This window comes from Hylobates moloch, unplaced genomic scaffold (assembly GCF_009828535.3).
Source record: "Hylobates moloch isolate HMO894 unplaced genomic scaffold, HMol_V3 SCAFFOLD_21, whole genome shotgun sequence".
Taxonomy (NCBI): domain Eukaryota; kingdom Metazoa; phylum Chordata; class Mammalia; order Primates; family Hylobatidae; genus Hylobates; species Hylobates moloch.
The window spans coordinates 27369645-27397593 of record NW_026652296.1 but is presented as its reverse complement, the minus strand read 5'-3'; the positions used below and the strand labels follow the sequence as shown (position 1 = coordinate 27397593).

The following is a 27949-nucleotide window of genomic DNA, read 5'->3' as shown; positions in this document are numbered from 1 at the left end:
GGGAGAGGAGAGGAGCGGGCCGAAGACTCCAGCGTGCTCAGGTAAAAGTAGGGAAGGGGCTGAAAGCCAAGGTTGCCAGGAAGGTTCTGAGCCACAGATACCTATTGAGGTCAGGTCAGGAGCACAGGGGAGGCTCGCCCTCAGGGAAGGGCCCTCGGTGAGTCAGGATCCGCTGAGGGTCAGGGCCAGGTGTAGAGAGATGCCCAGCTCCCTCGCCCAGAGGACCAAAGGGCATGACGAAGGGATGGGGCTGGCTGAGTGTTTTCCTGACCTCGCCCTAGTGACATAAACCCACTCTGCACATACCAGTTGCTCTGTCCCAGCTGTGCTGCGGTGGTGCTGGGACAAAAGAAGCATGAGACGCAGACTCTGTCCCTCAAAGAACTCCCAGTGTAGGACAATGTGGTGCCCAAGGAAGACTCAGGGACGTGGGAGTGGAGGACAGTCAAAAAAGGGTTCCTGGAAGAGGTGACGTGTTGGTTGCAAAGCCGAGCAGAAGGCGATTGGGCAAAGGAGGAGAGAAAGATATTCCACGAAGGGGAACTAGCAGAAGCAAAAGCCGGGAGAGGAGGTGCCATGTGACACGGGCGTGTGTGGTGCCTGGATCTGGGGGAGGAGAGTCTTTTCCACAGGAGGGAAACAGGGATGCTACCATCCTCGTGGATCCCTGGGTTTCTCTGATCCAAAGAGGACTGAGCAGTGTGTACAGATAATGCAGGATAGACAGAGTCAAGGTATTTGCAAGAAAAATACCGAGTGGGGCCACATGGGCGCCTGGATGCGGGGGTTCAGCTCTGTCTTCTGGCTTTGGCTGCAATGTGTCTTCTTCTGACTCCAATATTACTAATAATACCTGTCATAATCATCGTGGAAGCTACCATCTACTGAACGCTTGGCATGCTAGGCCACAAATAGATTGTCTCATTTAATCTTCCCAAAAAGCCTGTGAAATAAGTACTATAATTATTCCCCATTTTATAGATGAGAAAATGGAGGCTCAGAAAGGGTAAGTCACTTGTCAAAGATCACAGAGCAAGTGGTAGAGGCAGGCCTCCAACTAGGGTTCATCTGGCTGCCAAGCCAATAATATTTTCCCCTCCACCCTCAGGCTTCCTAACACTAACCTTTTCCGCTTAGCAGGCTCAGATTTCCAATTCTTTCGGGGCTTCCAGAGGCTATGTATTTGTTCAGCAGCCATTTATTAAGCACCTGCTCTCAGCCAAACACTATACAGGATGCCAGGGACACAGCAGGGAGCAGGCAGACCCAGCCCTCCCTCCCAGAGCTCACAGCTTGTTCAGGGAGGCAGAGGCTGAATCATTATTGCAAGGATCTCAGAAGGGCTCACACTGCTCCAGGGCACAGGAGACACATGTCATCCGGATGCCACATTTGTCTTTGGCAACAAGAAACCCACATGCTAAACCAAGCGAGGGGCTCAGATCTCTGCAGCGTCTCTCCTCCCTCCAAGCAGGACAGTCCACAGGGGCAGGAGCTTCCATGGGGGGCTGGCAGGCAGAGCCAGGGTGCGAGCTGGGGAGCTCAGGACTGGATTACGGGTGATGATGCCACAACCCTGTGGAGGGAGGGGACAGAGCAGCCAAGGGGCCAGAATACCCCCAAGCTCCTCTCCCTGGCATGAGCCACAGGGCCCTTTCTCTCTCTCTCTCTCTCTCTCTGTCTCTCTCTGTCTCTCTCTCTCTCTCTCTGTCTCTCTCTGTCTCTCTCTCTCTCTCTGCCCTTCTTTTCCTGGCTCCAAGAAGCCATTCAGTCCCTCCCCAGCCCCCTTAGTATTGCAGATTAAGCAAACAGCTTTTTCACAACTTTGAGTCCTACCTGGCTCCTCATTTCCTTCCTTCCTCCAACCTTCATGTCTTGGGCCCCAGGACAACACTTCTCCAAGTGTGGTCCAGGTTCCCTGTCTGCAGGACAGGGGAAGCTTTATAGGGAAAGTGAAAAATCTTGGCAGGGTTTTAAAGGATGAATAGGAGTTCATCAGGGAGATATGGGAGGAGAAAAGCATTCCAGGAAGCAAGGAAGAGCAAGAGCAAAGGCACGGACACAGGAGAGAACAGAGTATGTTCTGAGACCTTTCAATTGCTTGGAACTTGCTAGAACAAGGGGAGAGAAAGCATGAGGTGAGGTCAGCAGAGGGTGAACCATAGAGGGTTTTAAGTGTCAAGACTGAGGGGTGGGAGACACGGGAAGCAGAAGTTCTTTGTTCTGAGCATTGTTGCTGGATTTTCTGTAAGAAAATAGCTAATACAGGCCGGGCACAGTGGCTCACGCCTGTAATCCCAGCACTTTGGGAGGCCGAGGTGGGCAGATCACGAGATCAGGAGATCGAGACCATCCTCGCTAACACGGTGAAATCCCGTCTCTACTAAAAATACAAAAAAAAAAAAAAAAAAATTAGCCTGGTGCGGTAGTGGGTGTCTGTAGTCCCAACTACTCAGGAGGCTGAGGCAGGAGAATGGCGTGAACCCAGGAGGCGGAGCTTGCAGTGAGCCGAGATGGCACCACTGCACTCCAGCCTGGGCAACATAGTGAGACTCTGGCTCAAAAAAAAAAAAAAGAAAATAGCTAATACATTCCAAGTGCTTACCATGTGAAAGACACTGTGCTAAATGCTTTCCAGATATTAACTCATTTAATCCCTCAACTCTGGGAAGCTGGGGTCATTATCCCCATTTGTCTGATAAGAAAACTGAGGCACAAAGAGGTTACGTTGATTGCCTAAGGCTACACAGCTAGCCCAGGCAGTTAAACACTGCACTAAACAGCCTCTCCTGGACACCGTGCCCCAGGTCACCGGGCATCATGGGCCTGCCCTTCGCCTCACTGCCTCAGGGCCCTCTGTGCTCACCCCAGGTCTGGCATCCTGCACTTGCTTCTCTCTGACACCTGGGAAGATGGCCGGCCCGTTGACCTTCACCCTTCTCTGCGGTTTGCTGGCAGCCACCTTGATCCAAGCCACCCTCAGTCCCACTGCAGTTCTCATCCTCGGCCCAAAAGTCATCAAAGAAAGTAAGTTTTGCCCCTCTGGACCTGGCTACCATCAGACAAGGGGGTAGGTGGAGCAGCTTCCCAAAGGAGAGAGAGAGTTCCTCATCACGTAGGATGTGCATGGCTGAGATCCCAGAATGTGGGTGAACATGAGTTGGGGGGTTGTAAAGGTCTGGAGAGTCTGTGATCTCAAGAGTCCATGATTCCAAGAACCCCTTCTTAAATTCCACAATTCCAAAAACCCTGAGTTTCCACAGCCTGCAGAAGGGGCATGTGGCCACTGCATGCAGTGATGCAGCTGCCTCTCCCATTGCCTTCACCTGAAATCCCATTGTCAGAGCACCCCGTCTTAGTTAGACTCAGTGTGCTCCTCCTCCCCAGAGCAGAGACCCTTGACTGCAAGTGTGGCAGCCTGGGGCCCAGGCACAGTGTATCACTTTCCAGCTCTGGGGCACTGGGCCAGTCCCTGAGCCTCAGCTTCCATCTCAGGACACAAATAAGAGGGCCTTCCTCACTGGGTCGTTGGAATTGACTAGAGCTTTATGAATGCTATGACCATGCTTCTCAACCTCAGCACTTCTGATGTTCTAGACCAAACAACTATTTATTATGGGGGGGCGGGGAGGGGAGCATCCTGGGCACTTTAGGATGTTTAACAGCATCCCTAACCCAACTGTGACAACCAAAAAGGTCTCCAGCATTGACAAATGTCTCTTAGCGGACAAAATCATCTCAGTGGAGAATGACTGCTCTAAAGTCTCATCCTCTTAGAGGGGACTCACCTGTCAGCTCTGGAGGCCACTTGAGCACTTAGAGGACCAGACCTCTGCATTCAGGGGGACTAGGGGCCTGGGTCATGGCCAGAGGGACAGGGCAGGGGCAGGTCCTGTGGAATCAACAGGCTCTGTAGCCAGAGGATGGATTCCCAAGTAAGGACGGGAAGCAGAGAGCTCTGAGAGGTTGGAGGGAGGCAGAGATGGCCTGGATCCACACTGTGAAGCTCAAGCATGTGGAATTTCAGCCAGAAGGAGCTTAGAGATGAACAACCATGCTTTAGGCTCTCCTATAAGGAGTTGTGTACAAGTGATTGGTTTTGAAGGTGATCCCAGAAACACCTACAGGAGTGTGGGGAGGCAAGGCAGGGAAGGGAAGGCATCCCATGAGGGGTGCATGTCCAAGCCAGTTACCACTGTGGCGACTGGAGCTCAGTCCTGCCTAGCAACTGCACCTGTTAGGGCCATTCAAGAGAGAGAAACCACACAGTAATCCCAACAGGTAAGTTTAATGTAAAGAAGTATTACCAGGGGATTGGAGGAATGAGGAATTGGCTAAGAGGGAAAAGAGACAGAGCTCTAAAGGATAACCTAGGGATAGAGGGGGTAGCCAAGGACAGAGCAAGCTCAGAGGTAGAGAATCCTCCCCAGCCCTCATTGTAGAGGGTGTGGTTGAAGCCCACTGTGTGGTGGAGAAGTTTGCTGGCTTGTCCCAGGCCAGAGCTGGTCCACAGTTGGCAATCTGAGGCTAGTGGGTGGAGAACCACCTGCCAGGGAGCCAATAAAATTCTCTGGGAAGCTGCCTCTGGAGGAAGGGGGCTGCTGTTAACTCACAGGGAAGCTGTCTCTGGGGAACTGCCTAGAAGCTAGCCAGGATGCCTGCAGAACTCACTCAGCAAAAGCAACTGGGCAGTGACACCATAGGAACCTGGCAAGAGGAGCATACCAGAGCCATGAAGGGAATTCCCTCCCTCCCCCATGCCCCTCCAGAGTCTCCACTGAAAGGGCTTAACACTGTGCCAAATGGCAAAAAATAAATATTCACTGAGTCCAGTTCCATTACCACAGAGCAGGCAAAGTGGGTGGATTTGCAGCTGAGAGGCTATAACACAGGAGCTCTGATACACAATGAGGGACACACATCTGAGCCATCCTGCCTGAGGGGTGAGGGAGCTGGGGTATTGATACACCAACTCTCACCAATCACTGGCTGAAGTCTGCCCCTAGGGCATCAGCTCTCCAGCACTTCTGACCTGCTCTGCACATGAGCCAGATGGGCTCTGGCTGCTCACAAAAAGCCAGCTGGGACAAGAACCCAGGGCTCCTGACCCCTATGTCTCTGTCCTGGCTCCTCCTTCCTCTGCTCAGCACCTGAGGCTTTTTGGACAACACATCCATAGGATATGGATGCCAGACAATTGTTAACAAGTGTGCTTTGGCAGCAAAACAACCCCAAACAGAGTTTTGAGGGTTCCCTGCCTGTTAGCCCTAGAAGTGCTTGCAACTGGCTCAGGGGACGAGTGCAGGTCCAGGTACTGAGTGCAGTGGCCGACACTCCCCACAGAGGCTGGCAATGCTCAGGGCTGTGAATGGTCCCAGCCTCACTCCTGAAGTGAAAATGACCCATCTGGGCTACTGTCCTCAAGGCTACATCTACACAGTGGGGACTGGCAGGCTGGTCCTGACCTCCACCACAGTAGAGATGGCCACACCCTCGCCTTACCTCAGGGAGCCTCGAGTGATACCCCTCCCCAGCCTGGAGCCCCCACCAAGCCTCCCTTCTTGCCCCTCCTCCTGGGCCCTAATCCCTGGGGTCCGCCTCCAGAGCTCACACAGGAGCTGAAGGACCACAACGCCACCAGCATCCTGCAGCAGCTGCCGCTGCTCAGTGCCATGAGGGAAGAGCCAGCCAGAGGCATCCCTGTGCTGGGCAGCCTGGTGAACACCGTCCTGAAGCACATCATCTGGTGAGTGGAGCAGGACCACACCAGGAGCTAGCCCCTTCCCACACCTTTGCCCGGGACACACTGTGCATGCTCAGTCAACCAGTCTGCAAGCATCAACTTGTGTCAGATCACAAAGAGTGATCTGACACAAACAAAGCCCCTCCGTCAAGAAGCTCCCAGAATAGTTAACAAGAACCATAAGACAGTGACGCAGGAACCCTAATACAACAACTCCAGAGCAAGGATGGGGACAGTGGCTCAAGCCCGTAATCCCAGCACTTTGGGAGGCCAAGGTGGGCAGATCACCTGAGGTTAGGAGTTCAAGACCAGCCTGGCCAACGTGGCAAAACCCCATCTCTACTAAAAATATAAAAATTAGCTGGGCATGGTGGCAGAAGCCTGTAATCCTAGCTACTCAGGAGGCTGAGGCAGGAGAATCGCTTGAACCTAGGAAGTGGAAGTTGCAGTGAGCTGAGATGGCGCCATTGCACTCCGGCCCGGGCGACAAGAGCGAGACTCTGTCTCAAAAAAACAAAACAAACAAACAAACAAAAACACAACCCCGGAGCAAGGTTGTCTGGGGTGGCACAGGGAAGTGATGAGGTGATGCTTCTCACTGGAGGTGACAGTGGAGCCGATGACTCAATGCTCACCAGGAGACAAGAAGCAAATGGCATCCAGGTAGTAGAATCAGCCTGGGCAAAGGCATAAAGAAGTGACAGTCTGTCAGAATCGCTAGAGCTCAAACCTCAAGGAGTAAGGGATCAGCAGAGTCAGGTCACAGAGGGTCTTATCAGTCAGCTCAAGGAGCTGGGAGTCACCACCTAGAAGAGAAGGCACCATGATAGCATTGTGAGCAGGAGTGGAGGGAAGGGATGGAGGCAAGACCATCTGGAGAGGAGTCAGTGGGCAGGACCAGGGTCCCGCTTCTGCCTAGGCACCCCAGGGAGATGGAAAAGATAGACAGGGAGTGGATTTGGGAACAGTGAGCGGGAGGCATGATTCTGATCTCTCGAAACCCCATCCAGGCTGAAGGTCACCACAGCTAACATCCTCCAGCTGCAGGTGAAGCCCTCGGCCAATGACCAGGAGCTGCTAGTCAAGATCCCCCTGGACATGGTGGCCGGATTCAACACGTGAGTGACCCCTCCAACAAGTACAGTAGGCTTGATAGGCTCATCTGCTCGTTCCCCCTCCCCCGCCCCCACCATGCAGGTGTCTGGAAAAGAGAGTTCTGAGCAGAGAGAAGAGCAAGTGCAGAGGCCCTGCGGCAGCAGTGTACTGGCCTTGCTCAAAGAATGGCAAAGACAGGGGAAAGAGAGAGGGGGCATGGTGGGAGATGAGGCCAGCAGGCAGCCGAGGCCAGATCATGCAAGGCCTCTTGGGAGAAGATAAGGACTTGGCTTTTGTTGAGTAAGATGGGAGCCAGGGAGGATTCTGAGCAGAGGAGGCATATGCTGTGCTTTAACACTTTTAAAGACTCCTGGCTGCTGTGGGGAAAAAGACTTTCTGGGGGCAAGAGTGGAGACAGGAAATGTTGCAGGAAAGCTACTGCAACAATTCAGGAGGAGATAATGATGGCTTAGACCAGGGTTTGGGGCAGGGAGGTGCTGAGAAGTTTATTGGGTTCTGGATATGTTTTGGAGGTAGGAGGCGACACCAGGATATCCCGGGGAACTGAATATGCTTGTGTATTCAGGGGGAAAGAGAGAGAAGTCAAGGATGACTCCAAGAGTTCTGCCTGCACCATTGGCAGGATGGGGTGGTCAGTAACCAAGACAGGCAAGGCCGTGAGAGGGGCAGGTCTGGGGAAGAGCCAGTCCAGTGTTGCATGTGCTAAACTTGAGAAGTCCATGAGATATCGGAGTAGGGGGCTGGGGGCAAGTTTGGAAGCTGTCAGCAGATGAAAGAAGTTTCCACCAAAGAGGACTCTGAAAACTGAGCCTGGGACATGCTGGGGTGAAGTTGGGTGGAGATGAGGAGAAACTAGCAAAGGAGACTGAGGAAGGAGGTAAGGTCTGGAAGAAAGAGATGGACGGCAGGGTTGCTCCAGCCCGAGCTTGCCTGGTGCTCACATGGTCAGGTGCCTCCACCCACTAGGCCCCTGGTCAAGACCATCGTGGAGTTCCACATGGAGACTGAGGCCCAAGCCATCGTCCACATGAACACCAGTGCAAGTGACCCCACCCGCCTGGTCCTCAGTGACTGTGCCACCAGCCATGGGAACCTGCGCATCCAACTGCTAAATAAGTGAGTGTCGCTGGCCACCAGCCGGGCTCCCATCCTGCCTGGAAGGAATGCCAGGCGGTGGACTTCCCCCATTTTCCAAATGGAGAACGCTGAGGCCTAGAGAAAGAAAGCGACTTATCCCCTCCTGATTCCTGATCTGGAGCTCCTTCCAGGGAATCTGTGATGCCAAGGGAAGTTCAGGACATCAAGGTCGGAAGCAACAATGGTGGGTTTCAGGCATGACACCGGGAGGTGGGGCAAATCTTTGAAGGGGGAGGCCTAGAAGCTCCTCCAAACACCAGGGCAGGCATAGGTGGAGCGAGGGGCAAAAACATAGGCTTTGGGTCAGGCCAACACATTCTCTTCATTTGCTCTCCAGGTGATGGTGGCCAAGTGGCCACCCTGTGTCTCACTTTCCTCACCTGTAAAGTGCAGGTAATGACACCTTCCAGGCAGTAGTGAGAAAACTGATCAGACAACAGCCATCAAGCATTCAGAACAGTGCACGCGCATGGTGGTGCCAAAAAACATGGCGCCCCCCCTTCCCTTCTTAGCAGGAGGACAGGGAGAAATACCAGCTCCCATCATCCCAATGCCCAGCATAAAGTTCCAATGACAACACCCAGCCGCTGCTTTCTGATAACTCTTTGCCACTGCCTACATCTGGCTCAGGGGCTACTCCCAGCCCCATCTCTAACACGTCCTGGGACCTTGGGCAGGTTCCTTCCTCCCCTAGACTCAGCTTCCCCCTCTGTAAAATAGAGGAGGGGGTGATCATCTCTGACCCTTTCTAATGTCTCTTGTGCTCTCTTCCCTGAAAGGCTCTCCTTCATGGTGAACATCTTAGCTAATCAGGTCATGAACCTCCTAGTGCCAGCCCTGCCCAATCTAGTGAAAAACCAGGTGAGTGGAATCAGGGCCTCTCTGGCCTGTGGACATTGCGCCCCCTGTGGGGCTTGGGTGGAACTGCAAGCTGGTGCTAAGTGACTGGAGTCTCCTTGGGTGGGCTTTGCTGAAAAAATTATCTGGGGCTGCATAGCAAAGAATCATGGAGTGGGGTGGGCCATTGACCCAGGCAGACAGTTGAGGTCAAGGTCATGGGACTGCTAAAAGTCAGCCAGGAGCCCTTGAACAGTGACGTGCTAATAAATTTTTAACAATGGAGGGGTTGTTAAGGGGAGGCAGCCCTGATTTGTAGCTTTTGCGGATTTCGCTGGTGGAAATACTCCCTTCGGGGACAATTTTAGGCGACCAGTGTGATGTCACTGAACAGAGTTGGGAAAAGATGTACAATAGCACATGATTGTATATTTCCACTAAACAGATATATAAACATGACCTCAGGAGTAATAGATAGTAGAAAAATACAGCAAAATAATTAGGAAGCAATGCGTTTTAAGTTTTTATTAAATTTGCTTTAATGTAATTTATCTAATTGTAAGTTTATATATTTAATTTGTAAAAATGTCTGGGCTTAGCCCCCAGCTCAGAAATTTGTGGAAATTTAACAATTGATTCTCAAAAGCTAGTACAAGCTGGCTCTAGCACGGCACTGTCACACATCAATCTGGCTATGGTATTCAGGGCTGCACCACCCACCAGGTCCTGTTGGATTTTTTTTCTGAGTCAGTAAACACAGGTGACTCTCACTTTAGTTGCCCCTATTTGTCACAGGTATACTAAAACTTTGTAAATTGAATTCATCCACATTGATCAGTGATTTCCACTGTAAATTCCAAAATGTGTTCGTAACAATGGGCCATCTGATCTAGGGTCAAAACACCTTGTCAAATAGCTAATATTTCTTGTAACAAGACTTTTTTCTTTGATTTTTGTTTTTGTTTGTTTGTTTTGAGACAGAGTCTTGCTCTGTCGCCCAGGCGGGAGTGCAGTGGCGTAATCTCAGCTCACTGCAACCTCCGCCTCCTGGGTTCAAGCAATTCTTATGCCTCAGCCTCCCAAGTGGCTGGGATTACAGATGAGCACCATCAGGCATGGCTAATTTTTATATTTTTAGTAGAGACAAGGTTTTTGCCATGTTGACCAGGCTGGTCTCAAACTCATGACCTCAGATGATCGGCCTGCCTCAGCCTCCCAAAGTGCTGGGATTATAGGCATGAGCCACTGTGCCTGGTGACTTTTTTCTTTGAAAATATGATGTAATAAATGAAAAAATTTGGGGAAAAAAAATCCATAATCCTTTTACTTTCATCCAAGAGCGCTTTGATCTTTTGCAGATTGCCTTCCCACCTCCATCCACATGCACTAGTATTTTTAAGAGGCTGCTCTTGGTGTCAGCGTTTAAATCAGATCTATGTTTCAATGTCATTATACAATACTTGTAATTATTAAATAGGCACATTGTATTTAATAATTTACGAAAATATTCCAGGAACTCCTTTTTAAAATAATGTGATTTTATTAAGAGTACTTTAAAATGACAGTAGCAATATTTAAAACAGTATTTTAGGCCAGGGCCAGTGGCTCATGCCTGTAATCTCAGCACTTTGGCAGGTCGAGGCAGGGGGATCCCTTGAGCCCAGGAGCTTGAGACTTGCCTGGAAAACATAGAGAAACCCCATCTCTACAAAAAAATTAAAAATTACAGTAGCTGGGCATGATGGTGTGTCCCTATGGTCCCAACTACTTGGGTGGCTGAGGCAGGAGGATCGCTTGAACCTAGGAGGTTGAGGCTGCAGTGAGTCACAATTGTGCCACTGCACTCCAGCCTGGGCAACACAGCAAGACTCTGTCTCAAAAACTAACTAAATAACACAATGTTTTAGATAAACAATGTGATTTTATTAAGAGTACTTTAAAACAATGGAGATTTTTATTCTTCTCCAAATTGGCTTCCATGTCCTTACCTTCAAGAAAAATACAGTAAAACATTTAATCTCCATTTTGTGAAATATACATCAACTGTACAATATACAATTACGTTTGTTTCTCTATTAAGCTGGAGTTATGATTTTCAACTTCTGCTTCTGCACTAGTAAAGCTTAAGAGTAGCATGTATAGTCAAAGGAAGATCCATTATTTTAATAGTCAAAATATCTACATATTAAAGAGGCCAGGGAAAAATAAGTGAATAATCAAAAACGAAATAAAGCTCAAATAAGATCTTAAAAGGTTAATTTCAGAAGCAATATTGATTCAGCCCAATTCAAGCTACCTTTCTCCAGTACCTTTTTGGAAGAGAATGGGGAGAGACAGAGAGATAAGAGATGAGAAGGGAGGGAACGAATATAATGAATTAATGAATTGTGTGATATAATGAATATAATGAACAATGAATATAATGAATTATGTGATATCAAAGTTCAAGAAAATGGCTTCTTATAGGTAGAATGTTGAGACTCCGACCTGTTAGCAAAGGTACGTATCCAGGGAGTTTTTTAAAGGGAATCCAAAACTCAAAAATTTCATAAAATTGGAATTTTCTTACGTAAGAAAGAAAATTTTGTTTCTTTGAATAATTTTATTTATCTGTTTCAAGGTGAGAATTTCATAAAGTAGGACCCAGCTGTAGATTTTCTTCCCAGCCTCCAGCAAAATCATATTTTATCTGGCATCACACTTTAATAGTTAAAAATATATTTTCCAGTAGAAAAGATGACAAAAACTTGGAATTATACAATGCTCCTTGCATAGTATCTGTCTTTAATGGTGAAAAGCTAAGTAGAAAGAACAATGTGAGAAAGCCAGTATCCCATTTATCATCAGCGAATCCACTACATTCACTGATCTGATATGATGGTCATAGAAATATTTTATTTCGCATGAAGGGAAAAAGCACAGCACGTTTAAGAGATGAGCGTCTGGTAAGAGCTCATTTAGAAAATGTTGAGGCCAGGCACAGTGGCCCACATCTGTAATCCCAGCACTTTGGGAGGCCAAGGCCAGTGGATCAACTGAGGTCAGGAGTTCGAGACCAGCCTAGCCAACATGACAAAACCCCATCTCTACTAAAAATACAAAATTTAGCTGGGCATGGTGGCGCGTGCCTGTAATCCTAACTACTTGGGAGGCTGAGGCAGAAGAATCACTTGAACCCAAGAGGCGGAGGTTGCAGTGAGTTGAGATAACACCACTGCACTCCAGCCTGGGTGACAGAAAGAAACTCTATCTCAAAAAAAAAAAATTAAATAAATAAATAAAATGGAGATGATGGAATGACTTGCTTTATATAATCATGAGTATTCCATAAGATGCATGAAAAAAATCTGGCTAGGCTGGTCGTGGTGGCTCACTGCTGTAATCCCAGCACTTTGGGAGGCCGAGGCAGGAGGATCCCCTGAGATCAGGAGCTCGAGACCACCCTGGCCAACATGGTGAAACCCCATCTCTACTAAAAATACAAAAAGTAGCCGGACATGGTGGTGGGTGCCTGTAATCCCAGTTACTCGGGAGGATGAGGCAGGAGAATCGCTGGAACCCGGGAGGTGGAGGTTGCAGTGAGCCGAGATTGCACCACTGCACTCCAGCCTGGGTGACAGAGTGAGACTCGAAAGAAGACAGAGAAAGAAAAAAGAAAGAAAAAAAGAAAAGAAAAAAAGGAAGGAAGGAAGGAGAGAGAGAGAGAAAGAGAGAGAAGGAAGGAAGGGGAAGGGAAGGAAGGAGGGAAAAAGAGAAAGAGGGAAGGAAGGAAGGAAGGAAGGAAAGAAGGAAGGAAGGAAGGAAGGAAGGAAGGAAGGAAGGAAGGAAGGAAAGGAAGGAAGGAAGGAAGGAAGGAAGGAAGGAAGGAAGGAAGGAAGGGAAGGAGGGAGGGAGGGAAAATGTTGAAATCTTTTTCAGTGTAAATCCATGGGTCTCAACCCTCGTTGCACATCAGAGCCATCAGAATCTCAGAAGCCTTTAAAAAATTCTAATGTCTAGGCCCTACCCCAGATTCAGAAGTAACTGGTCGGGTGGGTCCTAGTATCCCAGAGGACTGTACTGTGTAGCCAGGGTCGAGACCTGCTGATAGAAATGAAGGATGGGGAATTGTGGGATAAAATGCAGAGGTTCCCCAGGACACCCTTCTAGTGAGAAACAGGCTCCCCTAGCAGTGCCTGCCGGGAGTCTCTGAGCCGAGAGTCTTCCATCCTCTCTGGGCTCTAGATTGGCAATGCAGCCAGGAGCAGGGAATGGTTATTCATAGGAGTTAACATTTCTCAAATGCATTGTCATTCCTCAAGAGTATTAAGGGGTGGTCAACAAGACAAAAATGTCAATAATCTTGGAGCACTGCCCTGAAAAGTGAGTCAAATGTTTGACCTTCTCCCAAAGCAGAACAGCTCGGATCAAGGTTAGGTTAGGTCAGAGTTTCTCGACCTTGGCGGTACTGACATTTTGGGCTGGATAATTCTTTGTCTGGGGGCTGTCCTATGCACAGTAGGATGTTTAGCTGCATCCCTGGCCTCTACCCACTCGAGGCCAGTAACACCCTCATCCCTTCCAAGTTGTGACAACTAAAAATGTCTCCAGAAATTTCCAAATATCTCCTTGGGGACAAAATCGCCCCCTGTTGAGGACTGCTGGCAATTTTAGGAAGACAAGTGCCCGGTGAGCAAAGGGATGTGTTGGGCTAGAAAGCCACAAAGGGCACAAAGAGATTGCCCAGGAGTCTGGTCGGGTCTGCCTTGCTGGCCTCTGTTCCAGAGTCTGACATGTGGAAAGAACTCAGCAGCAACTTGCTGTATGAATAAACAAATTCTCCATTTAACTCTTTTTTTTTTCTTTTAAAGTAGAGTCTTGCTCTGTCACCCAGGCTGGAGTGCAGTGGCACGATTCCAGCCCACTGCAACCTCCACCTCCCAGGTTCAAGCAATTCTTGTGCTTCAGCCAACCAAGTAGCTGGGATTACAGGAGTGCACCATCATGCCTGGCTTTTTGTATCTTTAGTAGAGATGAGGTTTCACCATGTTGGCCAGGCTGGTCTCAAACTCCTGGCCTCAAGCGATCCACCCACCTTGGCCTCCCAAAGTGCTGGGATTACGGGCATTCGCCATTGCGCCCCACCTCCATTTCACTCTCATGGAAAACATAGACACCTGTGAGCAAGACAGGGAGTGAGAGAGGGAGGGCTGTTGGCAGGCCAAGCACACCCTGGGCAAGGAACAAACCACTGCAAAAGGTCCCAGGTGGCCCTGCAGGCTGGGGTGAACACACGAATGAATCCTCAATCCATGGATGGAAACTGGCTGGCCATGGGCACAGCAGCAGGACTCAGGCCAGGTGGGCTGGGCACAGGTTCCTGTGGGGCTGCATTCTGGCCCTTCCCTGATGGAGCCCCTTGCTTATGCTATTGCAGCTGTGTCCCGTGATCGAGGCTTCCTTCAATGGCGTGTATGCAGACCTCCTGCAGCTGGTGAAGGGTAGGTGCTCTGCTCTCTCTTCCACTTTTTCCTTTACTATGGAGCTGGCCTCCAGACCCTGACTCCACCAAGGGAAGGCCTCCCCAAGTCAGGCCTGAGCTGCAGCTCAGGCCCAGAAGCAGGTGAGACAAGCACCAGTTGATCCCTGCCCAAGATGCGCAGACAGAAATTCGCCACGACTAGGACTTCATGAGCTCTTACTATTTGTGCAGTTGTCAGGTCAGCAGATGCCCCAAGTTCAAATCCCAGCTCTGCCCCTGACTTGCTCCATGACTTTGGGAAAGCTACTTTACCTCCTCACCCTTGGTTTCCTCATCCATTAAATGGGGCTTAACCATCCCTACATCATAGGATTGTTAGTGAGGAATAAAAGTCTACAGGAAAGTTCTGGGTACATAGCAGGTGTTCCTCTTTGCACAGAGAAGCACTTACAAATGCATGCTAAATGGATGGATGGATGGATGGATGGATGGATGGATGGATGGGTGGATGGATGGATGGATGAATGGATGGGTGGACAGACAGAAGATGCTAAGACTACAAGCATGAGCCATCACACGCAGCCCCTGGACTAGTTTTTACGGATACTTTGGAAAACTGCAGCATCAAATAGTTCTATCCATCTCGTTGCAGTTTTAAATTTTCCCTCCATCCAAAGGGTTTGAGGTATCTGAGAAGTTAAAGCATGGGTTAAAAACTGAGATATCTGGTTTAAAAAATAAAAATCAGAGATGATTCGAAGGGCAAAGATGGAAGGAAGTCATTTCTCCCTCCCCCAGCATAGCAGATATGGGAGGGCACAGGCTCCTGCCCCCACATTAGAACTCTGCCTTGCTCAGGCCCCTAAAGTGGAAATTGGCAGGGAAGAAGAAAAGTCTACCAACTGCTGTTTGGGATCAGAAGAGGCTGATTCCAAGGGCGACCAGAGAGGAGAAGGGAGAGCAGCATGCACTGAGCACCACAGGGCATCTGCCATGGGCCACGCCCTCCCGCTGGCTGTTCTGTAAGCACATCTCACTGACTCCTCAGACAAGTCCATGAGGTAGCAGTCATGACCCCCCTTCATTGTGATGAAACAGGCTCCGAGCAATTAAGTCACTGTCCAAGTTCACAGAGGCAGTTGGTGACAGAGGAAGACTCGAGTTCCGAGCAGGTGTCATTCGGATTGAGCCATTACTAGGTGCCAGTTCTATACATGAAGCAGGAATTACTATTCTACCGCCGTTTCTTTCCTTTTTTCTTTTTTTAAAATAATTTTTACAGGAGTCATGCTCATCTTCTCTATGTCCTTCCGATTTTAGTACATGTGCTGCCCTGGCGGGCACTATACCCTCATTTTAAGACAAGGAAACAAATTTAGAGGCAAGAAGAGACCAGCCAAGGTCACTGGGGCTCAAACCGAAGTCCAGCTGGCTCCTCCGCTGCCCGGAGGATGGGCCTGGAGGTCTCCCTGGAGCGGTAGGTGGCCGGTCCCTGGCCCTCCAGCGCTCCCCATCCTCGGCCATGCACCGGGGCAGGTGACACGCCACCGCCACCTGGCGGCCAAAGTGGGGAATTCTGACGCGAACACGAGATCTTTGCGGGAGCAGAGGAGCCAGTTTGGATTTCGGAGTAGATGTTACCAGGCCTCTGGCTTCCAGCCTAAGCTTCCTTGAGATCCAGGTGCTTACAGGGTGTCCAGACCCAGAACCTCCTGCGTGGGAGACGCGGCTTTCAGTCTGGTAGGGGCGGTGGAGTGTTACAAACAATAGTTCAGTTCCGTTCCAAACCGGGACTTTGGCATAAAACCGACTGGGTTCACATGCTCTCATAGTACAGCTTTGAACAGGTCATTTCCCTTTCCTCAGCCTTGGTTTCCCCACCTGTAAAAGGGGGTAATAATAAGACCTACTTCCTAAGATTATCATGCAGATGAACCAGCTGACATGCAGAGGCCTGGCACTTAGTGGATGCTCGATAAATGTCACTGTCATCACTGTTTGCATCGTTATTATCAACATCATTATTACCTGCTCCTCCCTACCTGCCTCCCATGCAACAGTACAGCTCCACCTGGAAGCAGCCCCCAACTTCCCCCTCCAATACTGCCCTCCACCCTCACAGAACTTTCTTCTTGTCCCTGAGCAGTGCCCATTTCCCTCAGCCTTGACCGTCTGGAGTTTGACCTTCTGTATCCTGCCATCAAGGGCGACACCATTCAGCTCTACCTGGGGGTGAGTGTCCCAGGACCTTGAGGGTGAAGTGGGGACATTGCTGCCCTTCTCTGACCACCAGGAGTCAGATAGCATGGGCCTGTATTAGGAGAGAAAATCCTGGTCACCATTAGGGCACACGGGCTGATCTAGAAAAATCACTGCAGGCTGAATACATCCCATGCAAGTTTGTTTTGTTTTGTTTTTTTGAGACTGAGTCTCACTCTGTCACCCAGAGTGACATGGGGGGGCACGAGTGGGGACACTGGGCCCTCAGCCTTTCTCTCAGGGAAGTCCCTGCCAATCACCAAACCTATGACAACCTTGAAACAAAAGCCAAGGATCAATAAACACAGATCTAAGTTTCTCTCCCAGCTCTATGACTCCCTGGCTGTGTGACTTTGGGCAAGTTCCTTCACCTCCCTGAGCCTCAGTTTCCTTGTCTGCAAAATGTCATTAATAATGGCCACTGAAGAGAGGATGAAATGAGATCACACCATGCCTGGCAGACAGGAAGTGCCCAGTAACTGTCAGCTCCCTGTCCAATGTGGAGCTGCACAGTCATGCTGTGGCTGGACGCCCCGAAGGGCCAGACCATCCTGGTAGCATGAATCCCAGACTAAGTTTGTTTTGTTTCGTTTTTTTGAGACTGAGTCTCACTCTGTCACCCAAGCTGGAGTGCAGTGGTGCCATCACAGCTCACTGAAGCATTGACCTCCTGGGCTCAAGCAATCCTCTCACCTCAACCTCCTGAGTAGCTGGGACTGCAGGCACTCGCCACCATGCCTGGCTAATTTTTTGTATTTTTTGTAAAGATGGGGTTCCACCATGTTGCCCAGGCTGGTCTCGAACTCTTGGACTCAAATGATCCTCCCACTTCGGCCTCCCAAAATGCTAAGATTACAAGCATGAGCCACCACGCCCGGCCCCTGGACTAGTTTCTATGGATCCTTTGGAAAACTGCAACATCAAATAGTTTCTTCCATTTTGTTGTAGTTTTTAATTTTCCCTCCATCCAAAGGGTTTGAGGTATCTGAGAAGTTGAAGCATGGGGAAAAAAAGAAACTAAGATATCTGGTATAAAAAAATAAAAGTCAGAGATTATCCGAGGGGCAAAGACGGAGTAGATGTTGCCAGGCACCTGAGTTCCAGGCTAAGCTTCCTGGAACAAATGCAAAAAAAGGAAACAGGCTGAATGGTGTCATTTCCTTCTAGATTGTTATTGGATAAGCTGCAGAGTTAAAATTCTTAGCCAACTCCCTGCTCTGTCTCCTCAGGCCAAGTTGTTGGACTCACAGGGAAAGGTGACCAAGTGGTTCAATAACTCTGCAGCTTCGCTGACAATGCCCACCCTGGACAACATCCCGTTCAGCCTCATCGTGAGTCAGGACGTGGTGAAAGCTGCAGTGGCTGCTACGCTCCCTCCAGAAGAATTCATGGTCCTGTTGGACTCTGTGGTAAACCTCAGCACAAGACAGAGAATAAGGCCGCCCAGGCTGCATCATAGGAATTTCCTGAACACAGGGTGCCCCTAAGCAGGAATCCTCCATCAGGCTCAGTTTAATGGAGATCTCACTCCCTCCCCTAATAGACCCTGCCTCTGACATAGCTCTAAACCTAAAATCCTCCCTGTAACATCCAGCCCCAGTCATGGTTCTGCCCTCTGGAATCTTATGCAAATGTTTCCTGTACCAAATAACAGTCTTGTGAAATCAAAAGGCATCTTAGATATGCAGTAGTCCAGGGGTGATAAATACATCTCAGATAGTGAGTAGTCCAGGGATGGCGACTGTGCCACTGCTCACCACTATGACACTCATGGCAGACATCACTAATCGATCAGGGCTCTCCTTCCTACTGAGTCTGGATGCTGACACGACCTTGGAATCCTTATTAACAGGGCACAGCCAATAACCACCACCAGTCAACTATGTTGTGCCACCTCCTCCCGGGTGACTGATGGGGAAATTGAGGTCCAGAGGGGGAAAGCATTGGTCCAACGTTATGGGAGGATGGCAGGACTTCAGGGCAGCTGACAGACAACCAATAACCAAGCTCTCGGGGGACCGGGATAGTGAGAAAATAGGGAGTGGCCACCAACTAGCACATTCATGATTGCAGTAAGAATGAAATCACCTCTCTATGTCCTCTGAGGTCAGGAAGCTGCCCCCAGACCCACAACCATCACCAGCCCACAGTAAAAGTCCAGGCCAGCAGGACCCCATGCCCCATAGAAGCTGACCTAGGGGCTGTTTTTCCACCAATGACAGACACATGGCTTGGGTCACTGGGCCCACTCAGCTTTTCTGGGATCCTGGGAAACCTTCCTCCCAGCAGTGGGGTGCAGGAGATGTGCCTCTCTGTGCCCTCCAATTGACCTTCTCTGGTTCCTCTCACCCTCAGCTTCCTGAGATTGCCCATCGGCTGAAGTCAAGCATCGGGCTGATCAATGAAAAGGTTGGTCCGTTTGCCATCCGCAGCTTGAGGGGTGTTTGCTGTGGTCTGGACACAGGCCTCTGGGGAGGAGAATCTGGTGGGACTAGCGTTTCATTCCAGCACTGGGACACTCAAACAGCATCCCTGTCCGCACAGAGATTTCAGTCTAGCAGGCCAGTTTGACCTGAAGCAAATCATCACATGGATAGTATTTCCATTACAGGTGCAGTAACACAGGACAGGTTCTAGGGGCCATGAGAACACTCTGGGCCCCTGATATAGTCTGGGACGTCAGGGAGGCCTCCCTGAAGGGAAGGGTATTCCAGACAGAGGGAACAGGAGACCAAAGGCTGCCAGGTAGGGAGAACAACACAACATTCAAGGATCTGCAAGAAGGACAGGGTGGCTGGAGCACGAGCGGGAGCAGGGAGCCCAGGAAGGCAGGCAGGGGCCAGGCCACACAGGGCCTGTGGGCCGTGGCGGGCACTTGAGAGGCCACATGTGGGTCTGATTTCCTTCCAGGCTGCAGATAAGCTGAGGTCTACCCAGATCGTGAAGATCCTAACTCAGGACACTCCCAAGTTTTTTATAGACCAAGGCCGTGCCAAGGTGGCCCAACTGATCGTGCTGGAAGTATTTCCCTCCAGTGAAGCCCTCCGCCCTTTGTTCACCCTGGGCATCGTGAGTTCAGTTGTCTGCGATATTGGCAGCAACCAGGGGGACCCTTCTGTCTACTTTTCCTGTTCGCCCTCTTGCTTTGTTAAACGTTTCCACCACTCTCATCACTTAGCAGGGACAGGGGACAGGGAGCTCTGAACCAAGAGCCAGGAGCTTTGTGGGTCCAATTCTAACCCTGTGACTTTATTAGTCAGGAATCTCTGGACAGAAACTCAACTCATATGCACAAAAGGAATTGTATTAGCTCCTATAACTAAAAAGTCTAGATGCTATTGGCTTCGGGAATAGCTGGACCCAGGTGCTCAAACAATATCCTCTTCATTCTCCTCTCTCCCACCTAGCAGCCTTGTTTTCCTCTGTGCTGCCTTCATCCTCAGGCAAGCTATTCCCTCATGGAAGTGCCCCAGGCTGCATTAGGCTCATATCCTATCAGCTTGGCAATCATAGCAGGAAGAACCTATCTTTCCAATAGTTCCAGCAGACATCTCAGGGCTGACTTGCACTGAATGAGCCTGAGTCAGTTGCCCATTCTTGAGCCAATCAGTGTGTCCAGAAAAATGGAATATGAAAACTTCCTGAGCTGGGCCACCTACACACTAGGGTAAGGGAGTGAGGGCTCTATGAATAGTGGCTGCTTTCGTCATCGTCATCATCATCATTCCCCACAGCAAGCCTAGATTGTCATCTGTTAAATGGGGAGTGGATACAAGTACTATCTCATTTAACAGATGAGGAAAGTGAGGCCCAGAGAGGTCAAACCCTCTGCCAAGGTCACAGAGTCAGGAACTGAGATTCAGACCCCAGAGCCTCCCTGCATAACCCCTAACTCCACACTCGGATCCTCTTAAGAGCAATGGGGCCTGGGCTTCTCTTGTTGCAGGAAGCCAGCTCGGAAGCTCAGTTTTACACCAAAGGTGACCAACTTATACTCAACTTGAATAACATCAGGTAAACACACAAATCATCGTGAAGATTCTGCTGATGGAAATGAGTCCCGCCCGGTGACCATGGGTTTCTTTAAACACCGACTGTGTGGCTGTCAGGTGAAGGCGGCTCCGGGGCGGGCAGAGAGGTCCTTCCCGGATGCTCCTGCTGACAAGGACTGCATGTGAGGGAATGGGGAGGAAAATGAAGCAGGCTTTGCAGCAGCCACAGCACAGGCAAACCCTGGCCGCGGGCAGCCCACTCTGGGCACCTCCCAGGCCGTGGCAGGGACAGTCACCTGGCACAGAAGTGCAGGGCTCCAGCTGCCCCCTGCAGCCCACCTGTTCTCCCTCCCCACCACTTTCATGTGGCCCCAGAGTGAGTGCAGGGGCTGCCAGCTGGAGCCTCTGGGGACAAGTCAGGCCCAGGGCTGTTTTGATCAGTCCACACAGGGCTGGGCTGTTTTAATATAAATGAGTTGTGAACATATCAAATCAGACTATCTGGTTGCCCTGTGCCCACAATCCTACATAGCAACAAACTGTCGAGACAGGAATTGGGGCGCCCTTTGAAGGGGCTTGGGCCTCCTTGTCCACCACAGCCCTGACTCCTGAGGTTGATTTTTCTGGTCATTGGACTGCTATTTGTTTTCTGTGTCCCCTCTATGCGCCCCACTCCACCCCTGTCATTAGAATGCAAGGACTTTATGTGGTTCACTAGAGCCTGAACTGTGCCTGGCACATAATAGGTGCTCAATAAATCACTGTTGAATGAGTGGATGGCGAGTGAGTGGGACTCCAGGGGCTGCTCTCACAGGCATCTTCCATTGCAGCTCTGATCGGATCCAGCTGATGAACTCCGGGATTGGCTGGTTCCAAGTAAGTGTTAACAGGTAGTGCCTGAGGGCACAGGGGATGGCCTGGAATGGTCCCCTCTCAAAAGAGACATTGCCCAGGATTTGCTTCAAACAAGGTCCCCACAGAAGCACCATGGTCGGCTGGCCGGTCTCCACCAAAGTCCAACTTCCCGGCTTCAGTGTTTACAGAGAACCCACTGTGTGTCAGACACAGCTGAGAACACACACACGCACACACAAATGTACTCACAGACACACACTTTGTTTCAGTGAAGTTTTGATCCTGAATTAGAACACAAGTGCCCTTGACTCACAATCTCATTCTGCGCACGTAGACGCGCCTCAGTCCCCTAAACAGCCCCTTCCTGCTGGGGTTCAGGCCGAACCCCAATACCTCAGTCTGGCGTGTTTTCTCTGGTTTTTGTGATTTGTTTTTCACTATTTTTGACTTTTTTTTTTTTTTTTGAGATGGAGTATCACTCTGTCGCCCAGGCTGGAGTGCAGTGGTGCAGTCTCGGCTCACTGCAACCTCCACCTCCCGAGTTCAAGCAATTCTCCTGCCTCAGCCTCCCGAGTAGCTGGGACTACAGGCGCCCGCCACCACGCCTGGCTAATTTTTTGTATTTTTAGTAGAGACAGGGTTTCACCGTGTTAGCCAGGATGGTCTCGATCTCCTGACCTCATGATCTGCCCGCCTCGGCCTCCCAAAGTGCTGGGATTACAGATGTGAGCCACTACACCCGGCGACTAATATTTTAAAACAGGGAGAGTTCCACATGCAAATCAGGACTTCTGGCTTCCCTCCAGAAGTCAGAAGTTCAGGCAATGCAGGGCAAAATTCCCTCAGGACAAATTCGGAGGCAACAGAGTGGTGGGGCCCCTGAGGATGGGGCATCCTCCAATGCCCCCCAATCCCCCCATCTACCAGGCCCCAGGGACGGCTGAGTTCGTGCCCCAACCCAGCCCATCTGGTCCCTGGGAGCCCCCACAGCTCTGATCAGCAGGGGACCTGGAATTCCTACATCCCCACCAGCCACCCTCGCCCATGGGGAGGAGCCACGCCCACGTGGAACGACGGTGGGGTAGGGAGGAACTTCAGATGCTCAGCCACGGTGACAGTGCCCCTTCTCTCTCTCACAGCCTGATGTTCTGAAAAACATCATCACTGAGATCATCCTCTCCGTCCTGCTGCCAAACGAGAATGGTGGGTACCTCTGCCATCTATCCCCCCTCTCTCCGCAGGGCTTGGCTTTGCTTCCCCTCCCTCATCTCCATGAATGGGGCCCCTTTCATTCATCTCCCAGCCATCCCTCAGAGCCTACGTCCCAGCCATCCCTCAGAGTCTACTTCAAAATCTGCCTCCTCCCAAGAACCTTCTCAGCCCAATTCCTTTGCTAGTGCCAGAGGCTGGGCTTGTAAAGATGAACCAAGCAGTGGGCCAGCCTTGCAGGGCTGGAAGGAGACAGAGGTGTAAGCAGACAATGAGAGCAATGAGAGAGGTGTAAGAGACAACTGGATGCACCTCAGCAGACCCTGTTCCCCCTCTTGCTAGTGCCTGGCCTTGGTCAAGCTGCACGATCCTTCTGAGCCTCAGTTTCTCCATCTGTAAAATGGGGACGTACAAGTACCTTCTTCAGAGGCACAAATCAGGAGGTGCCTGGCACAGTCAGTGCCCAACACTCTAATTCAGCCCCAGGTTGAATGAGGGGTGGGAAGAGTTTGTAACCTATACAATTCCACCTTTTTAATTTCTTTATTTTATTAGACTGGAAAATCTCAAAGTACAGAAACCTCCACTGGGGATAATGGGAGCCCCTGATGGTTCTTGAGCAAGAGCATAAGAGAATGTGAGGACCGCATTTTGTGTGGGGCCAGAAGCCAGTGCCAGAGGCAAAGGGAGGGTAGATGAGGCTGGGTCGATGCTGGGGCCAGAGAACAGGCGAGCAGAGGCAGAGAGGGCTGTCTGATCAGGCCTGCCAGGCCGGGGCTCCCCTTCAGGAACCCTGAGCCTGCCTCTGGCTGCCCAGTCTCACCCCAGGCCCATCAGTTTCTGACCATGTTTGTTATTTCAGGCAAATTAAGATCTGGGGTCCCAGTGTCAATGGTGAAGGCCTTGGGATTCGAGGCAGCTGAGTCCTCACTGACCAAGGTGAGTGGGTGTGGCCCTAAACATCCTGCCCCAGGGAGGGCACAGCCCTGGCTGGGAGGTGGGGCCTGCACTCCAACCCCAGCCTACAGGTGACCCTGGGCAAGTCCCTTCCCCTCTCAGGGCCTCACCTCCTCATCTGTAAGTGAGAAGGTTGGCTGTGCTGAGGATGGGACCCTCCTAGCCTGGGATCAGTACACTTTTTCCACCGCCTTGTCATTAATTTATTCATTCAGTAATTCAGTAAATATTTTTCAAGTGTCTTCTATATGCAAGGCATGCCTCTGAGTGCTTGAGGCCACTGAAATGAACAAATTTAACACTCCCATCTTTTTCAAGCCTACCTTCTAGCAGAAGAGGCAGATACACAAGCCCTAAAGATATAACATCAGGCTGAGTGGAGGAAGGCTGAGAAGAAAAAGCAGGTTCAGGAGGAGAGAGTGATGTCAGGGAAGGGGGTGCTGTTTCAGACGGGGTGGTCAGGGAGGGCCTCTCTGAGGAGGTAACATTTGAGCCAATGCCTGAGGAGGTGAGGGGTGAGCCCTGTGGGTAGCTGGAAGAAGTGTCCTGTCAGAGGGACAGGGTCTTAGGCCATTCTCGTACTACTACAAAGAAATACCTGAGACTGGGCTCAGTGGCTTGTGCCTATAATCCCAGCACTTTGGGAGGCCAAGGTGGGCAGATCACCTGAGGTCAAGAGTTTGAGACCAGCCTGGCCAACATGGCAAAACCCAGTCTCTACTAAAATTACAAAAATTAGCTGGGCATGATGGCGGGCACCTGTAATCCCAGGTACTCGGGAGGCTGAGGCAGGAGAATTGCTTGAACCCAGGAGGTGGAGGTTGCAGTGAGGCGAGATGATGCCATTGCACTGCAGCCTGGGCAATAAGAGCAAAACTCCATCAAGAAAGAAAGAAAGAAAGAAAGAAAGAAAGAAAGAAAGAAAGAAAGAGAGAGAGAGAGAGAGAGAGAGAGAGAGAAAGGAAGGAAGGAAGGAAGGAAGGCAGGCAGGCAGGCAGGAAGGAAGGAAGGAGAAAATAAATACCTGAGACTGGGTAATTCATAGAGAAAAGGTTTAATTGGCTCACAGTTCTGCAGGCTGTATAGGAAACATGATGCTGGCATCTGCTCGGCTTCTGGGGAGGCCTCAGGAAGCTTCCAATCATGGCAGAAGGCGAAGGGGAAGCTTGCACATCACATGGCCCAAGCAGGAGCAAGGGGTGGGAGGCACTACACACTTTTAAACAACCAGATCTCACGAGAACACACTCACCATCACGAGAACAGCACCAAGGGGATGGCACTAAACCATTCACAAGAAACCAGCCCCATGATCCAATCAGCTTAGGCCCCACCTCCAACATCGGGTGCCACAGTTCTACATGAGATTTGGGCAGGGAGACAGATCCAAACCATATCAAATGTCAAGTGCAAAGGCCCTGAGGCAGGGATTGTTGGTGTTCCAGGAAAGATGAGGAAGGAGGCCCAGGATCTGAGGCAGCATCCAGGGCAGGTACCTCATAGGCCTGAGATGCACGCGCACATACACACACATACACACACGCACACCTTTATACACCTATACACATACACACACACATACACATACGCACACCTTTATACACCTATACACATACATACACACACACATACACTTACACACACACCCTTATACACCTATACACATACACACACACATACACTACACACATACACACCACACATATACACATACACACTACACACACACACATACACACACATAATACACCACACACATACACACTACACACACATACACATATACACACACACCACACACATACACACATACATACACACACATACACAGAGACGCACACATATGCATATACACACATAAACACACTACACATGCACATACACATACACACACACACTCACCACTTGGCCAGATGGTCTCAGCTCAAGGCCAGGATCATGTCCATCTTGTCCATGCCTCTGTCCCCGGTGCTCAGCATGGCCTGGCACACAGTAGGTGTTCAATAAATGCTTGGTGAGCAAATGACTCTCCGTGGCATCTGCTGGGGAGAGGATCTATGGCAGTTCACCCTCGCTCCCAAATACTACCCTTAAGAAGAACAGCCCACAGTCAGTGTGTGCCAGGCTCTGGGGCATCTCTCCCCCTCTGGAGTGGAGCCAAAACTCTAAGAAGGCAGGGGTTTCTGTCTGCTTTGTTCTCCGTTGTGATCAGTGGCTGCACACAGTAGGTGTTTAGTAAATGCCTGCTAACTGAGATGGACACCTTACTGTCATTAGCTCATGCAGAGGAGGGGCCCAAAGCAGAGAGTGATCAAGGCGGGTGCTGAGTGCAAATCCCACTTCTGCCACCTACTGACTTTGGAAAGGGGCTTTTGCCATCTTCAAGTCTCAGTGTCCCCATCTGCAAAATGGAGATGACATTAGGACCCGGTGTGGCATTAATGTTCACACACAGACCCTCCACCCCTGACCCTTCCAAGAATTCTGTATTTGTGGGTTCAGGGTCATGGTCCCCCAATGCCAGCAGTCACCTTATGGAGGACAAAACCAGCATAAACCACAAGGCAAAAGGTTAAAGAAACCTGTTTTCTGACTTTTCCCCCCAATTCCAGGATGCCCTTGTGCTTACTCCAGCCACCTTGAGGAAACCCACCTCTCCTGTCTCCCAGTGAAGACTTGGATGGCAGCCATCAGGGAAGGCTGGGTCCCAGCTGGGAGTGTGGGTGTGAGCTCTATAGACCATCCCTCTCTGCAATCAATAAACACTTGCCTGTGATGCCTGCAGTCTGGAGTCTCTTTGTCCCGGCACAGGAGCCATTTTGCCCCTGGCAGGCTTGGGGACTGGATGGCTGAGCCACACCTGGGTCACGTTCAGGCACATCTGAGCCAATCTGGGTGATGTCTGGACCACATCAGGCCACATGTGGATGATGTCCACAGTCTTGACCACCTCCCTGTGCTTCAGGAATCAGAAAGCCAGCTCTTCCCACCTGCCTTCATTTCAGCCTAGACCGTCTTTGGTGGGATGGCTTTTAGGGTGGGGGACATATATTTTGTTTATCTTGGCAGTGTGGTGGACAGAGGACTCTCTGAACAATGTGGATCTGGGGGCAGATGAACTAGGCTTGGAGCTGTGGCCTGGCCTCTTAATGCTTCTTTGACTCTGGGATGTAGTTTCCCCTCTGTGGGCCTCAGTTTCCTTCTCCGTAAAATGGGGATAGTCAGTGTCTCTGCCTTGGAGGGCTTTGGTGAGGAGTAAATGAGAGAACAGTTCCAGGTACATGGTAGGTACTCAGATAATGTCATCTATGGGTGAAGTCATTACTGCTGTCGCCTGGCCTCTGGAGTGTTCAGCCTTATCACCAAAGCGCCATCCTGCTCAGACAGTGCATGACTGCCTTGTCTTTCAGGCCTCCCTGATGTCAGGACGCTTGGAACAGACAATAGGGTCCCTGTTCTCCAGACATCAGGCCTGCCCAGTACCTTCAGTTACACGAGGGCCTTGCAGGAAGGGATAGGGTGGGCATTCCGGGAAAATGCACTGCTCATCATGAGAGCACAAACAGGCATGAGAACAGCTCACAGCACAGAAGGGCAGCCAGGGACATTGGCCAGGCCAAGAGGGACACAGAGGGGCCAGGCCACAGCCTTGCACAAGGTGCTTACGCCATTGTCAATGACCACTTACCCAATAGCTGCTGAGTGCCAGGGCTGTGTGGAAGCTCCCCTCGCATCCCAGCTCCCAGCCACACTTTGGGTAGGATTTTGTTCTCCACACATCACATTCCGTTATTTTTCTAAACATATTAAATCTGCATTTGAACTCCATTCACAAAGGAGGTGACAAAGTTCATCTCCATCTTGCCCAGGGTTGGACTCTTCTGGCTCCCTAGGGCCATACAAGGATCTTTTGGGGGCGTCCAGGGAGCCTGGAGGATGGGGTAGCCCCTCTAGTCTGGGTCCCACCTGGTCCTGATGAAGGGATCCCTGTCCCAGTCCACGTGACCCTGTCAGAGGCAAGTAGCTCCTCCACCCCAGCCAAGCGGAGCACAGGGATCCTTCGCCAAAACAGCCGGAGCCATGTATCCTCCAGGTCCCATCACCCACATCCTCTGGGGTTTCCTGGGGGTCAGCAGATAAATAACCCTGGCTTCCTCAACCTTTGGGGGAGGGAACAACTCTAGGACACCTGCTGTAGATAGGCTCCCAGCTCCCCAGCGGGACTGGGCCCCAGTTGCCCATGCTGATAACCAGCACACTGACAACCAGCATGCTGACACAGCTTTTTTTTTGGGGGGGGGGGGGGGTTTTGGGTTTTGTTTTGTTTTGTTTTGTTTTTTGAGACAAGGTCTTGCTCTGTTGCCCAGGCTGGAGTGCAATGAC

At 50.6% G+C, this 27949-nt stretch overlaps 1 protein-coding gene across 1 annotated transcript; it reads left to right on the top strand.

Annotated features, from left to right (window-relative positions):
* Positions 1 to 26342, top strand: BPIFB1 (BPI fold containing family B member 1). Its single transcript, XM_032142369.2, has 16 exons — positions 1 to 41; positions 2872 to 3027; positions 5605 to 5746; positions 6754 to 6861; positions 7826 to 7975; positions 8776 to 8857; positions 14250 to 14313; positions 16441 to 16526; positions 17783 to 17962; positions 18909 to 18962; positions 19464 to 19622; positions 20500 to 20567; positions 21376 to 21421; positions 22540 to 22603; positions 23472 to 23548; positions 26179 to 26342. Exons 2-16 carry the CDS (start codon positions 2913 to 2915, stop codon positions 26236 to 26238), a joined length of 1455 nt encoding a protein of 484 aa, XP_031998260.1. The 5' UTR covers positions 1 to 41; positions 2872 to 2912; the 3' UTR covers positions 26239 to 26342.
* Positions 26343 to 27949: the final 1607 nt, after the last annotated feature.

Coding starts and splice junctions, on each gene's coding strand:
- BPIFB1 (XM_032142369.2), top strand. CDS start 2,913: ATGGCCGGCCCGTTGACCTTCACCCTTCTCTGCGGTTTGCTGGCAGCC. Junction 14,314..16,440: donor CCTCCTGCAGCTGGTGAAGG/GTAGGTGCTCTG, acceptor GTCCCTGAGCAG/TGCCCATTTCCCTCAGCCTT. Junction 23,549..26,178: donor CTGAGTCCTCACTGACCAAG/GTGAGTGGGTGT, acceptor CCCCAATTCCAG/GATGCCCTTGTGCTTACTCC.